Source organism: Hyperolius riggenbachi, chromosome 2 (assembly GCF_040937935.1).
Source record: "Hyperolius riggenbachi isolate aHypRig1 chromosome 2, aHypRig1.pri, whole genome shotgun sequence".
NCBI lineage: Eukaryota > Metazoa > Chordata > Amphibia > Anura > Hyperoliidae > Hyperolius > Hyperolius riggenbachi.
In genome coordinates this window covers 565,262,535-565,278,354 of record NC_090647.1, presented here as the reverse complement: position 1 = coordinate 565,278,354, position 15,820 = coordinate 565,262,535, and the positions used below count along the sequence as shown (strand labels likewise).

General features: G+C 49.3%; 1 protein-coding gene across 1 annotated transcript in view; it reads left to right on the top strand.

Moving 5' to 3' along the window:
- PLA1A (phospholipase A1 member A) overlaps positions 1-15,820 on the top strand; it is a 59,976-nt gene that overhangs the window by 19,681 nt on the left and 24,475 nt on the right. Inside the window, exons 2-3 of the mRNA XM_068270975.1 lie at positions 8,788-9,001; positions 11,192-11,369. Coding sequence (XP_068127076.1) covers positions 8,788-9,001; positions 11,192-11,369 — 392 coding nt within the window. The remainder of the gene's footprint in view (positions 1-8,787; positions 9,002-11,191; positions 11,370-15,820) is intronic.

Genomic DNA, 15,820 nt, shown 5'->3' with positions numbered 1-15,820 from the left:
CGTACGTTGGATCAGCTGCGCGCTTAGGCCAACGTATGACAAACGCCCCCACACACAATGCAATTACAATTTCCTACGGTAGTGTTGCTCAAGCGTACAATTAGGCATGAACTTATACACGGTTACACTTCAGTCTCTTCTAGGCTATGAGTGTTAGTTTAGTACGGCAGAAGTCAAACTTATTAAATAATAATTTAATATTTCAGAAAAACATACAGTGCAGAACTGAATATATACAAAAAGATTACAAAAAAACAAAGTAAAAATAGTTACAAGATAAAATGTACAAAGATAACACACAAAGCGATTTTGCTTACCAAAATAAACGGGAAATAAACGTACCAGCGTATCGATCTGGTGTTGTTGCGGGCGGTACGCACTTCTGGTCAGGAACCAGGTTAGTTCTAGCCGTGTGAGCTACCTCCAAGAACTACAAGTTGTGGCTATCCTAGCTGCGGTTTTATACTATGAAATACGCCTGGAGGCTGTAAGCCTGTGTGGACGGGGGGGAAGCTAGATTTAATAACATCCTCAGACATAATTTGATTTCCCAGAGATCTGACATCCACATGTGAACAGTGTCCTATACAACAAAAGACTTTGTTAACCTCCAATCTCCCCAGGTTACAGGTGACAATTGATTAAGGCTTTCACATTGCAGCAGGATGTCCTGTGTGATCTGCTTCAAAGCAACTGTCTGATTAAGTGTTTCCTAATTACCTGTTTTCTGGCTGTCCAGAGGAACTGTATGCTAATGTCCCAGCCCCCTGCTTCCAGAGAAATTCAATGCAACTGTAGTACAGCCAGATAACCATCCCTTCAAAGCAGAATACACATGTGAGATATAGCAGACAGAAAATGACAGAGATATGTTCCTGTATTTCCTAATATCATCAGCACCTCAATATATTCCTGACACGCCCCCTCTTCCAGACGGCGCCGGCAGATGATTCTAACGAATCGTCCTGCCAAAGCCGACACTGACGGCCGGGCCTGGGGGGGTAACTCCTTAGCTCCAAGCTACAGGAATGGAAAAGTTGGTCAGGTTGCTGCAATGTGTCGTTGCCCTTGGCAACCTGACGTAACCAACCAGGGGAATGCGAGTCAGTGACAACCGTGAATTTGCGACCATAGAGACAGTGCTGCAGCTGGGGAAGGGTTCCAACCGTCGCTACACGCACTTCCTCTATAGTGGCAGGAGCTATCTCTCGGTCCCTTTGGGGAACGATTATCTGCCGGTCTGCCTCCTCCACTTCGGACAGCTCAGAGGGAATAACTCCCCAGGACCCTCTCAGCCCGCCCCTCCCAGCTGGTGACCTGCTGGCTAGCCCCCTGAGCTCTTCCAGGCTGCTGTCAAATCGAACAGCCCCAGAGAGCTCAGTGCTGCCTGTCACACATTCCAGGAAGGCTGCAGACGGAGAGGCTCCTGGGCCCTCCGGGCCAGGTTCCGGATTGGATGTGGCTGACCCAGCAACATTTGCCACTTCGGTGGACAGTCCCTGTGCTGTAGACCCACTAGCGCTGCGGGTTACCACTGCAGCTGAGGGAGCGTCCACATTAGACGTATCATAAACCACATCACCTTTGGTCTTAAAAACATCGGAAGGGTGAAGACCCGGCCTGGTGCCGTCTGCCCCTTCAGTGGGCAATCCATCTGCTGCAGCCCAGCGACCATTGCTGGTTACTCCTGCAGCCGACGGAGTGTCCACAGGACAAGCATCATTATGTAGCACAACACATATGATATCAACATTATCTGTCTTATACATATTGACATTTAGAACATCACATAAAACATCCACATTATCTGTATCATTACACACATTGCTACTCAGCACTTTACAAGTAGCCTCAACAGTTCCTGCATCGATCACCTCGATAGTCCGTGTGTCATGAATGACATCATCAGTTTCTGCATTCTCCATATCAACATGTCCCACTCCAGGCCTAGGCACTGGAGAATCACTAGGGCTGGCTCCTAGCACACAGTCCATAGCCCCTGGGGCCTCACCAGCACTCCCCACTTGCACTGCGTTATCAAATAGTACCTTGCAAGAGTCCTGAACTTCTGCTGGGGATGCAGGCTCCACGGGGGTTGGATTAGGCTCATACCGGGCTACTAACCGTCCCAGGTCAGTACCCAGCAAAACGTTGGTGGGGATTTTGTCAGTTACCCCAACTTCTTTCAGTCCACTGCCGGCCCCCCAATCCAGGTGGACCAAGGCGGTGGGTATGGCTGGGGTGACACCCCCAATTCCTCTGACAGCAATCATTTTCCCAGGTATGTACTGCTCTGGGTTCACAAGCTGGGGATGTATGAGAGTCACTTCTGCTCCAGTGTCTCTCAGCCCAGTGGCAACTGTACCCCCAACCGTGACAAGCTGCAGATTCTCTGCATAGCCAGTAGCATTCCTGGTAGCACACAAAGCCGTTGGGACTTCACTGGGGTTTGAGGCCTCACTGGATTTTGGGGCCTCCCTCTTCCTCTCTGGGCAAGTCGTGCTGATATGACCCACCCTGTCACATACAAAGCATTTCCGAGTGTCAGTGGTTGGTTGCCTGACTCCAGGAGACAGCGGTGCTTGCCTCCTCTGGGTGCTGGGTGACACCGGTTTAGCCATCTGTTCTCCTCTCCAGCTGGGTGTAGTAGTCCTCCGGGACTCAGGTGCTCTATGGGCGGTGTAGGCATCGGCCATTTCCGCAGTCTCATCCACTGTCTTTGGTTCTCGATCCAGCACAAACAGCCGGACCTCAACAGGACAGGTGTGTAGGAACTGGTCTTTTATCATCAGCTCCTTCAGGGCATCCAAGGTTTCAACTGACAGTCCTTTTAGCCACTGCTGGAAGGCAGTGCGCAGGTTGCAAGCATGATCCAGGTAACTGTCATTAGGACCTCGCTGCACTGTCCTGAAACGTTTGCGATACACCTCTGGCGTGAGGTGGTATCGTGCAATGATGGCTTTCTTAATTGCCTCAAAGTCTGTTTCTTCCTCCTGGGGGAGACTCACAAACGCCTCCAGGGCCTTGCCTCTCAGCCCTGGTGTGAGGTATCTTGCCCACTGCTCACGGGGCACCCCATACTGCCGACAAGTCCTTTCAAACCCCTGTAGGAAAGTGTCTATGTCAGAGTCCTTGTCCATAGCGGGGAACTTATCCAGGGGGATTCTGTGGACTCGCTCACCTTCGCGTTCTGCGGGTCCAGCAGACCGGTTCTGCTGCTGAAGTTTAGCCAGCTCCAGCTGGTGTTGCCGTTCAGCTCTTCCCTCCTCTGCCCGGAGTCTGTCCCTCTCGGCCTGGAGTCGCTGGGCAGCTTGTTCCCTCTCTGCTTGTCGTATTTCCCTCTCTGCTTGCCGATGTTCCAGAATCAGCTTTAGGCGCAGTTCGGGCTCAGCCGAACCTAGTAGCTGTAGGTCGGCTTCCAGAGATGTCATCTCCGTGTTAGGTGGATCATCCAGGACATCGTCTCCACTCGCATCCTGTGGCGGGAGCGATTCCTCCTCTGGCGTGTCGTGAGCTGCATCTGCTGACGTTGAAGCACGGGCTCGTTCTGCCTCATCATGCTCCTCGAGCGCACGAACTAACTGCTCCTTAGTCTGGCCGCTCACCGTCTCGATGCCTTTGTGCTCACACAGGTTGAGTAGTATCTCTTTGTTTTGCCTTGCATAGCTGGATGCTTTCTGAGCCATCGTGTTGTACAAAATAAAAAGAAAAAAAAAAGGGGGGGAGGGAAAGCAAACACCAAGTGTGTATCTTTGAACAAAAAAAAAAACGTATATAGATTCTGCACTGAGTAGACTTCTGTAGGCTAGTTGCTTCTAGCAAGCTTCCAGCCTTTAGTACTCAGAATAGCGAGCTAAACTGCGTACTAATGTACTAAACGATGCCACCACTGCCAGCCAATTATGTCAAGAACCAGCCCGCGGCACGCCTGCGTATACGGTTCCCGACTGCGGGTTTGACCAGATTAAGCGGGGAACAGCCTTATTTAAGCTACAAACAAGGCTGGAACCCCTCAAAACACCTCTCACTGCCACCACTAGCGTTGCTAGACACTTCCACTCTGCTGTCGAGTCCTCAGCGTGCACTCCGCGTTTTCGTATTTGGGTCAGCTTTGCGCTTAGGCCAAATACGGGAACGCCACGCACCCACACACACACACAGTTGCAATCTTACACTGTCGTGAAGCAAAGACCCACTAACAGTCGTTCCGAACGATACTGTTAGCTACTCGCACTGGCGTTGTTCGTACGTTGGGTCAGCTGCGCGCTTAGGCCAACGTATGACAAACGCCCCCACACACAATGCAATTACAATTTCCTACGGTAGTGTTGCTCAAGCGTACAATTAGGCATGAACTTATACACGGTTACACTTCAGTCTCTTCTAGGCTATGAGTGTTAGTTTAGTACGGCAGAAGTCAAACTTATTAAATAATAATTTAATATTTCAGAAAAACATACAGTGCAGAACTGAATATATACAAAAAGATTACAAAAAAACAAAGTAAAAATAGTTACAAGATAAAATGTACAAAGATAACACACAAAGCGATTTTGCTTACCAAAATAAACGGGAAATAAACGTACCAGCGTATCGATCTGGTGTTGTTGCGGGCGGTACGCACTTCTGGTCAGGAACCAGGTTAGTTCTAGCCGTGTGAGCTACCTCCAAGAACTACAAGTTGTGGCTATCCTAGCTGCGGTTTTATACTATGAAATACGCCTGGAGGCTGTAAGCCTGTGTGGACGGGGGGAAGCTAGATTTAATAACATCCTCAGACATAATTTGATTTCCCAGAGATCTGACATCCACATGTGAACAGTGTCCTATACAACAAAAGACTTTGTTAACCTCCAATCTCCCCAGGTTACAGGTGACAATTGATTAAGGCTTTCACATTGCAGCAGGATGTCCTGTGTGATCTGCTTCAAAGCAACTGTCTGATTAAGTGTTTCCTAATTACCTGTTTTCTGGCTGTCCAGAGGAACTGTATGCTAATGTCCCAGCCCCCTGCTTCCAGAGAAATTCAATGCAACTGTAGTACAGCCAGATAACCATCCCTTCAAAGCAGAATACACATGTGAGATATAGCAGACAGAAAATGACAGAGATATGTTCCTGTATTTCCTAATATCATCAGCACCTCAATATATTCCTGACAATTACCATCTCACTGTTTCATTTATCCAATCAATTTTGACATACTACACCATATTGGGCTCTCGATTTCTCTTCAACTATAGTATCTATAGAAGTGATTATTACCAGCACAGGACCAATAGAGAGCTAATACTACAGTTGAAGGAGGGCCTCTCTGGCCCAAGGGCCCCGATGTGGTCGCTACCTCTGCACCCCCTATTGGCTATTGCTATGCCCCTGTCTACTCCTCAATCTCTTTCTCCTCTCCTGCATCCTGTTTGTCCACTGTGATCGACGGAATTCTCCGCCCTCCATTTTATAAATGGCCATTACCCCATAACAGCTTCCTGGCAGAACACTGTTAAACTGTAATATTGCCCACTTGAGCCATAGGGAAACATGGACATTACCTTGCACATCAGTTGTCCTTCCGGTTATAACTGACAGCAACTGAGATATTTCATAATTGTTTTCATGCCAACAATAGTCTTTAAGTTCCCAGCAGAAGACAAAAAGCAGACACAAAATACCTTACCAACACTATGCGAGTTGCAGTGAGTTTTGACGCACTGGACATAGGGTGCGTTTGACATGGTAACATGAAAGTCCATAGATTTTCAATCTATCATTCACACTACAGCAGTGAGTTGCAGAGCGGTGCCTTTCAAAGCGTGCAGAGTGATAAAAACGTATAGAAATGCATGCTATGGGAATTTCAGCACATGCATGGGCGTAACAATAGCGCCTGCAACCCCCACATTTGCAAGGGGGCCCAGGGGCTTTAGGGGCCCCTCCTCCTCCCATGCAGGGCCGGTTGTAGACTTTTTTCTGCCTGAGGCAAACTTGTGAGGATGCACCCCCTCCCCCTTCCCCGAATTGTAATAATCGCACAGCACCCGACACTATGCACCGCACGTTATAGCTGTGTTATATTAACCTGCTTTTACTGCCGCAGGTCTCGTCTGTGCATCGCAGCAGCGGCACTCTCTGCTGCCCTCCCCTGAGCTCCCGATCATGTGACTCTCATCGGTCATGTGATAGGAAGCTGGTGAATGGCAGCACAGAGTAGTGATGGGAATTCCGGCTCTTCTCAGAGAATCGGCTCTTCTGAATCGGCTCCCATTAAAGAGCCGGCTCTTACGGCTCTAAATCGGCTCTTCTTTAAATATCACTAAACACCACTCAGAATCGGCGTAAAAGCCCCGCCCCCGTCTCCATGACAACTCCAGACTGCTTCTCTGACTGGGCAATCTCTCCTGCTACTGCTCTGCTCTGCCCCCTACACTCCTACAAGCTGAAAGAGGAGGACTACATCTCCCAGCATGCCTCAGCGCCCTTTATTACACAGCAAATCAGAGCTGTGTGGAGCGGCTGAGGCATCGGCTCTTTCAAAACTGAGAGCTGGCTCTTGTCGTTCGCAGCAAAGAGCCGCCTCTTACAGCCGGCTCGTTCGCGAACGACCCATCACTAGCAGAGAGTGATGCTGCTGTGATGTACAGAAGAGACCTGCGGCAGTGGAGGCAGGTAAATATAACACACACTACTCTGCATGGTGGGAGGGGGTGGCTGTCTCCCTGGTCCCTTGGGGGGAGGGGGACTATGCACTAAGGGGGCCCCATGCAATCTTTTATTGCAGGGGGGGCCCATACATGGTATTTGAGCCCCTGAGCACATGGGTTATGCAGATAAGCCCATGAATCCGCTGGTCACAGAGATAAGACAATGCAGTAATATAGAAATACATGGAAACGCAAGATGAAATGCACAAAACTCCCTGACAAATGCATGCGTTTTTACATGCATTTTGATGTATTTCAAAGAATTTACTAGCATGGATAAATGGACACCTGAAGTGAGAGGGATATGGAGGCTGCCATATTTATTTCCTGTTAAACAATACCAGTTGCCTGGCAGCCCTGCTGATCTATTTGGCTGCAGTAGCGTCTGAATCACACCAGACACAAGCATGCAGCTAATCTTGTCAGATCTGACAATACTGTCAGAAACGCCTGATCTGCTGCATGCTTGTTCAGGGGCTATGGCTGAAAGTATTAGAGACAGAGGATCAGCAGGGCTGCCAGGCAACTGGTTTTGCCTAAAAGGAAATAAATATGGCAGCCTCCATATACCTATATCGCTTCAGTTGTCCTTTAGGCCAGGGTCACACTTAGCAGAATCGCATGCGTTTTCTACTATGTGCTATGGGGAAAATGCATGGGATTCTGCTAAGTGTGACCCCAGTCTTCAAGTAAACTGATCAGTTGGGTGCTCATAAGCTCAGTAAAGTTCTCAATTGAACCTCCCCTAAAGGTGGCCACACACCATACAATTATTTACATATCCCTGCATGGGGTCCATCAGTCCAAAGTGTACCTAGTGTTTGGGATCCGATCGCAATCGTAATCAGTGAAAACCATTCAGAGGGAAATAGTCCCGGCACTTTCAAACAACACCAAACCAATAGCCTGAAACAATACTCAGCTTTCTTTATCCTCATCTCCCACGCTGCTTCTAAACACTATCTACTGGTATGTTACTACCCAGCTAATGTATAACTCAATGCCAGTACCCAAATCAGCCAGTGAGGGGCAGTATAACATACACATCTGATGGACAGTACCCGAATCAGCCAGTCGGGGGTAGTATAACATACACATATGATAGACAGTACCCAAATCAGCCAGTTGGGGGCAGTATAACATACACATCTGATAGACTCCAATGAGAGCAGTCATATATGGTTAAAGGATCACTCCAGCAAAAAAAAAGTGAGCCGTTAAAATCTGATAGAACTGACAGGTTTTGGACTAGTCCATCTCTCATGGGGGATTCTCTGGGTTGTCTGTATTTTCAAAAGCATTTCCTCAGCATCAGTTTAACTGCCAAGATAGTAAGATACCAGCCAGCCTCCCTACTCACTTGCACACTATTTTGGCAGTTAGCAGGGCCGGTTGTAGCTACAATAGGGCCCTGGGGCAAAAGTAACTTGAAGAGGCCCCCCTGACACCCTCCTTGGAACCAAATCCTGCCCAGGGCCCCTGAGCCTGCTGCCAGTCCCCATCCAATCCCCCGACACAATATCACTAGGTGTCCACACACACAGCATCCCCACTCTCATAGGTCACTGTAGCTGGATAGGAGGAGTGGCATCCTGGGGGCCCAATAGGCTCTGGGGCCCTGGGGCAATTGCCCCCTTTGCCTTTATGGAAGCGCCGACCCTGGCAGTTAAGACTTAGCGACTGCCATCCAGGAAATACTTACTTCTTTATTTTAATTGCTTACTTTTTTTTACTGAAGTGGTCCTTAACAAGCACTTCTTGTGTGTATGTTTTTGCCATGAATTTTGCTTTGTTTGGTTTGTTTTGTTGTAGGGTTTTTTTTTGTTTTTTTTTTGGGGTGAATATCAGTTTGTTTGTCTTGTTTTCTCCAGCATGTGTTGCACAAAATAATGATGCACTGTGCAGTAGATTTCCTGTTATGGTAACACGGTTATTTTGATAAAAAATTTCCTGTATCATGTGCTGGTTCACTTCCTGTTCGAGTTAATATTTCTTGCCGTTCCTGTTTTCTGCACGCCGTTGTCGTTGGGGGTATTTATACTCTTCCCTGAGTCTCATATGGGGGTAACGATGATCTTTCTCCTGGCAGCGCTGGCACAGATGGAGAATTCCGCTGATGGTGACTGCGGCACCTTCCAGACCTCAGGAATATTCCAAGATCACAAGCTGCAGGTGCAGTTATTGCTCTACACTCCCCACCACCCAACCTGTGCACTGCTGATAAACACCAACCAACCGCACAGCATCAGGAACTCCTCCTTCAATGCTTCTCTGGACACCAAGTTCATCATCCATGGCTTCAGGTGAGTCAGAGGATGAGCATGACTGCGGTCTGGGGGTCCCGCCTGCTGCTTTGGGGTCACCTATGGCTCTATACTCACCTTCATTCACCCCATCCAGAACATTTCCAAGTCCCACCGTCGACTTCCACTCATGTTTTACAAAGTATACCACCTACTATCCCGAGAGGTCACCAAACCCCCAGTATATCTTCCCTTAATCTGTATAATAATATGGAGTTTGTGCTGAGGGAAATCTGTACAGCTATATGGGGTCAGTGTTGGGGGAGGTGGAAAATCTGTATAATTTGGAATGAGTATTGAGGGTCTACATAACAATATGTAAGTCGGTGTGGCTGGGACCTGGGGTACAGTGACCAGATTTTTCTGGGTCCAACCTGGGACGGGAGGGTGTTCGCACGTACCGAAGAATGGGCGTGGCCATGACATTGTATGGGCGGAGCGTAACCGTAACCCCAAAGCAGCAAATATAGCCAACAATGACCATTAAATAATAAATGCAGCAACAGTTACCCCAGACACCAGAAAATAAACGCAATGTGGGCAACATTTCACCAGAAAAAAAACACAATGTGGGCAACATTTCAGCAGAAAACAAACACAATTTGGGCAACATTTCAGCAGAAAACAAACGCAATTTGGGCAACATTTCAGCAGAAAACAAACGCAATTTGGGCAACATTTCAGCAGAAAAAAAACGCAATTTGAGCAACATTTCAGCATAAAACAAACGCAATTTGGGCAACATTTTAGCAGAAAAAAACGCAATTTGGGCAACATTTCAGCAGAAAAAAACGCAATTTGGGCAACATTTCAGCAGAAAACAAACGCAATTTAGGCAACATTTCACCAGAAAATAAATGCAATGTGTGCAGCATTTCAGCAGAAAACAAACGCAATTTGGGAAACATTTCAGAAGAAAACAAACGCAATTTGGGCAACATTTCAGCAGAAAATAACGCAATGTGGGCAACATTTCACCTGCAAAAAAATAATTTACTCGCCTGGCAGAAGTCCCCTCACCCGGCCGGGCTCTGGCGTGCAGCTCCCCGGACGATCCTCCTGCAGTCTCCCGCGCTGAATGGAATAGCAGGGCTACGTGAAGATGGCGCCCGAAGCCCTGTACTGGAGACACAAATAGTCTCCAGTACAGGGCTTCGGACCCCATCTTCCCGTAGCCCTGTTCTGCCTGCCGGAAGACTATGGAGGCTGGTGCGGGGCTGCGGGCTATGAACTGGTGCGGCGTCTAATAGACGCCGCGGCTAGTTCATTCAATCGTACAGTGGCCAGAGTCTCGAGGCCGGGACATCCCACGGCTAAAAGCGGGACATTTCCCTGGACCTCATGCAGCCTGGGACAGGGGACCCCGAATCCGGGACCTGTCCCGGGAAAAGCGGGACGTATGGTCTCTGTAACCTGGGGGGACCTGTATAACTTTATAGTCAGTGTTGGAGGGAAAGGGGTGTATGTAGGTTCCTGGTGGTGGTTAGTTGGGCTTAGGGAGGAGCCAAGAGATGGCTCTCCAGGCTTCTAGACTCTCTCCAGGCCCTACACAACTGCCTAGGTTTGCCTTGTGGACGATCCGGCTCTGACAATATGGAGCCACTGGTGGTGATTGAGGAACTCTGGCCAACAATATGTAGTGACTGGTGGTGGGTGCAGGGCCGGGCCGAGGCATAGGCTGGAGAGGCTCCAGCCTCAGGGCGCAGTGTAGGAGGGGGCGCACAATTCATTCAGCTGTCATTCCTAATTGTGTATGAAGCAGAAAGAAATAAGAAAAGGGGATACATAACAGTGACTGCAGGCCAGAGAACTAGATATTAAGGTGTTGGGGAGGTTGTGGGCCATGTGGCCCTCTTAGTCTAATAGCAATCAGTGTGTGACGGCTGGGGTGGGAGGGATGGAGGGGCGCACTTTGGTGTCTCAGCCTTGGGTGCTGGAGGACCTTGTCCCTGCTCTGGGTGGGTGGGTGGGTAAATGGATCTAAATAACAGAATGAAGACATGTTAGTGGAAGAGGGGTTCGGTAGAACAATACAAAGTCAGTGTTGGTGGGTGAAATGATATATGTAGTAATGTGGAGTCATTTTAGGTCGATGGGAGGATCTATGGCACGATATGAAATCAGTTTTGGTTGGTGGGAAGGTCTTCATAACAACATGGCTTCCGTGTTGCTCATGTTTTCCTCCTATAGGGTGTTGGGCACCAAGCCCTCCTGGACGGAGAAGATGGTGGATGCTCTGTTGGGCACGGGACCAATGAATGTGGTAGTGGTAGACTGGGTGTCTGGATCTACAGCTATATATAACCAAGCAGTGGACAATGTGCCAAAACTCAGCCAGGAGCTGGTGGTACTTATAGATCACTTTCTGGTAAGTTAATATTTGTGAACACCTTATTTTGCCTCTTGTTACAAAAGCTTCTTTAAAACGAATGTCAAGTATGCAAATATTAAATTGTAACACAAAACAATACTACGCAAGTTATCTACATCACCACATTCCTTTGTCCACACTGGTGGTCTTCTGACTCTTTGAGTAGATCTAATTAGTTCTGTTCCCAGTTCTCCAACTTGGTTATCAGTAGAGATGGCCCGAATGGTTCGCCGGCGAACGGGAACCGGCAAACTTCTGGGGTTCGCGATCACGGAGAACCGCAAACTTTTCCGGAAGTTCGATTCTCCCCCAGAGTGCATCATTAGGGTCAACTTTGACCCTCTACATCACAGTCAGCAGGCACATTGTAGCCAATCAGGCTACACTCCCTCCTGGAGCCCCCCCGTCCCTTATAAAAGGCTGGCAGCGTCAGGCATTGGACTCACTCGTGTGCCTGCAGTAATTAGAGAAGGGAGAGCTATAGGGAAAGCTTAGTTAGGCTCTTGTAGGCTTGTTAGCTTGATCCTTGCTGATTCTTATTGCTAAAAAAGCACCCCACAACAGCTCTTTTGAGAGCTAATCTTGTTCTTGTGATCTATTTTTTGTGTGTGTGTGTGTGTCCCACAGACACTTGTGTTGCATAGACAGCCTTGGTAATTCCTACTGTGCCACTGCCAGGCCCAGCACATTCAGTGACTACCTGTGTGTGTGTGACAGGCAGCTGCACATTTGTAATCCCAATCACTGCACCTGTTCACTGTTCAGTGCACCTACCTACCTATACCTATGTGAGCGCACGCAATGTTAATACCACCAGTCATTGCACCTGTTCACGATACTTGTGTGTGACAGCTGCACATTTGTAATTCCAATCACTGCACCTGTTCACTGTTCAGTGCACCTACCTACCTACCTACGTGACCGCAAGCAGTGTAATATACCACCAGTCATTGCATCTGTTCACGGTACCTGTGTGTGACAGCTGCACATTTGTAATACCAATCCCTGCATACCTGTTCACTGCACCTGTGTGACCGCACGCTGTTTAGTATACCAGTCCGTGCATACCTGTTAACTGCAACTGTGTGACAGCTGCACATTGTATTGTAATACCAGTCACTGCTACCTGTTCACTGCACCTGTGTGACCGCACGCTGTTTAGTACACCAGTCCATGCATACCTGTTAACTGCACCTGTGTGACAGCTGCACATTGTATTGTAATACCAGTCACTGCTACCTTTCACTGCACCTGTGTGACTGCACATTGTATTAGTCAAGTCAGTGTATACCTTTCACTTCATCCCCCCCCGATATGGACAAAACAACAGGCAGAGGCAGACCCAGAGGCAGACCCAGAGGCAGGCCACCCGGCAGGTCTGCTCGAGGTCGTGCTGACGTGATTTCGTGTGGCCCTGGCCCAAAATACAGTGCTCAGAAGAAGGCACGTCCCATTAACTTCCAAGATTGTCAGGACGTGGTTGACTATTGAACACAGAACACCTCATCTTCCGCATCCACCAGCGCTACTCCAAGTACCACATCCGCTACATTTGACACTTCGCAGGGGTGGGGAAATCACTGATTCACAGCCATTATTGTTACAACAAGATAAAGGCGGAAGTTACACCACCTGATATGTCTGAGTTAGGCGACACTATGGACGTAAGGTGTGAGGAGGAGGATGATGAAGTACCTGCTGTTGGTGCAGTTTATGAGGTGTCTGAGGCAAGCGAAGCTGGGAAGGATGACGGATGTCACGTGGGTTCCCAATACAGGAGATGAACAGGGGGACAGTTCAGAGGGGGAGTCAGAGAGGAGTAGGAGGAGACAAGTTCCTGAAAGAAGCAGGGGGAGCTCGTTGTCAGAAACAGCTGTTGGCAGTGTCCGGCGCAATGTATCGCCACCTATAGACAGCCAGCCAACGTGCCCTTTAACATCAGCTGCTGACACCACCATAATGCCCACACCCCAGGGTGGCTCAGCGGTGTGGAGATTTTTTAGTGTGTCATCCTCAGATCAGAGCAATGCCATCTGTTCTCTCTGCCGCCAAAAATTGAGACCTACGTAGGGACAACTGCCTTACGAAGGCACATGCAGAAAAGGCACAAATTGGAATGGGAAGACCACCTGAGGAAAAGCAGCACACAAAAGCAAAGCCACCCTCCTTCTCCTATTCCTCCTTCAGGTGCATCATCTTCAGCCGCTTTCTCCCTTACACCTTCACAATCACAGCCTCTCACCTTGAGTGGTTCCTGCTCCTCTGCCCACAGCAGCAGCCAGGTGTCCGTGAGGGCAATCTTTGAGCGAAAGAAGCCAATGTCTGCCAGTCACCCCCTTTCCCGGCATCTGACAGCTGGCGTGGCGGAACTGTTATCCTGCCAGCTGTTACCATACCACCTGGTGGACTCTGAGGCCTTCTGAAAATTTGTGGCCATTGGGACACCAAAGTGGAAGAGACCAGGCTGCAATTACTTCTCCAAAAAGGCGATACCCAAACTATACCATGAAGTTGAGAGGCAAGTGGTGTCATCTCTGGTGCACAGCAATGGGTCAAGGGTCCATCTGACCACGGATGCCTGGTCTGCCAAGCACAGTCAGGGCAGGTACAGTACTTACACAGCCCATTAGGTCAACCTGGTGACCGCTGGCAAGCAGGGAGTACGTGGCTTCGCTGCGGACCAACTTGTGACACCTCCACGGCTTGCAGGCAGGCCTGCTGCCACCTCCTCTCCTCCTGCTACACCCTCTTCATTGTCGTTGTCCTCCTCCTCCTTGGCTGAGTGGCAGCGCAACTCTACTGGTGCTGTGATCTCCTCTCCAGCTACACAACTCCAGCTCCCCAGGGCCTATGCTGCATGCCAGGTATGACGGTGTCACGCCATCTTAGACATGTCTTGCCTCAAAGCGGAGAGTCACACTGGAGCAGCTCTCCTGGCTGCTCTGATCAAACAGGTGGATCAGTGGCTGACTCCGCACCAACTGGAGATCGGCAATGTGGTGTGTGACAACGGCAGCAATCTAATTTCGGCATTGAATTTGGGAAAGTTGACACATGTACCCTGCATGGCACATGTGCTAAATCTCATAATTCAGAGATTTGTGTCTAAGTGAACAGGCTTACAGGATGTCCTAAAGCAGTCCAGGAAGGTGTGTGTGCATTTCAGGCGGTCTTACACGGCCATGGCATGCTTTGCCGATATTCAGCGGAGAAACAACTTGCCGGTGAGACGCTTGATTTGCGATAGCCCGACTTGCTGGAATTCGACCCTCCTGATGCTGGACCGCCTGCTAGAACAGGAGAAAGCCGTCACCCAGTACCTGTACAATTACAGTAAAAGGACACAATCTGGGGAGATGGGGATGTTCTGGCCAAAGTACTGGACACTGATGCGAAATGCCTGCAGGCTCATGCGGCCGTTTGAGGAGGTGACAAACCTGGTGAGTCGTAGTGAAGGCGCCATCAGCGACTTGATCCCATATGCCTTCTTCCTGGAGCATGCCGTGCGTAGAGTGGTGGATCAAGCTGTGGAGGAGCATGAACAGGAACAGGAGGAAGAGTTGTGGCATCAATTCTCTGCAGAAGCAGATGATTCCTCAACACCTGCAGCAGCACAGAGGGGGGTGGAGGAGGAGGAGGAAGAGTCGTGTGGGGAAAAAGAGTCAGATGATGAGGAAGGTGTTGTTTTGGAGGAGGAGGAGGAGGCGGAAGAACAACCGCAGCAGGTGTCGTTGGGGGCTTGTGCTGCTCAACTTTCCCGTGGTATTGTTTGTGTTGGGGAGGAGGAGAACTAGTTAGCTGACATCACATCACTGAGGAAGAGCAAGAGGAGATGGAGAGTACGTCTGCATCCAACTTTGTGCAGATGGCGTCTTTCATGCTGTCCAGCCTGTTGAGGGACCCCCGTATAAAAAAACTCAAGGGGAATGAGCTGTACTGGGTGGCCACGTTACTAGACCCTCGGTATAGGGACAAAGTGGCGGAGATGTTTCCAAATCACCAGAAGGCAGAAAGGATGCAGCACTTGCAGAACAAGCTGGCAACTATGCTTTACAATGCGTTTAAGGGTGATGTCACAGCATGTCCACGCAGGCAAGGACAGGACGCTACTGCGATCTCATGGTGATGTCAGACATGCGGACATTCTTTAGTCCAACGCTTCACCTTAGCGCTTCCGGATCCACCCTCCACCAATGCCTGGACCGGCAGGTAGCTGACTACCTGGCCTTAAGTGTGGATGTAGACACTGTGAGCAGCGATGAACCCTTGGACTACTGGGTGTGCAGGCTTGACCTGTGGCCAGAGCTGTCGCAATTTGCCATCCAACTTCTGACTTGCCCTGCCGCAAGCGTCCTGTCAGAAAGGACCTTCAGCGCAGCTGGAGGCATTGTCACTGAGAAGAGAAGTCGCCTAAGTCACAAAAGTGTTCAGTACCTCACCTTTATCAA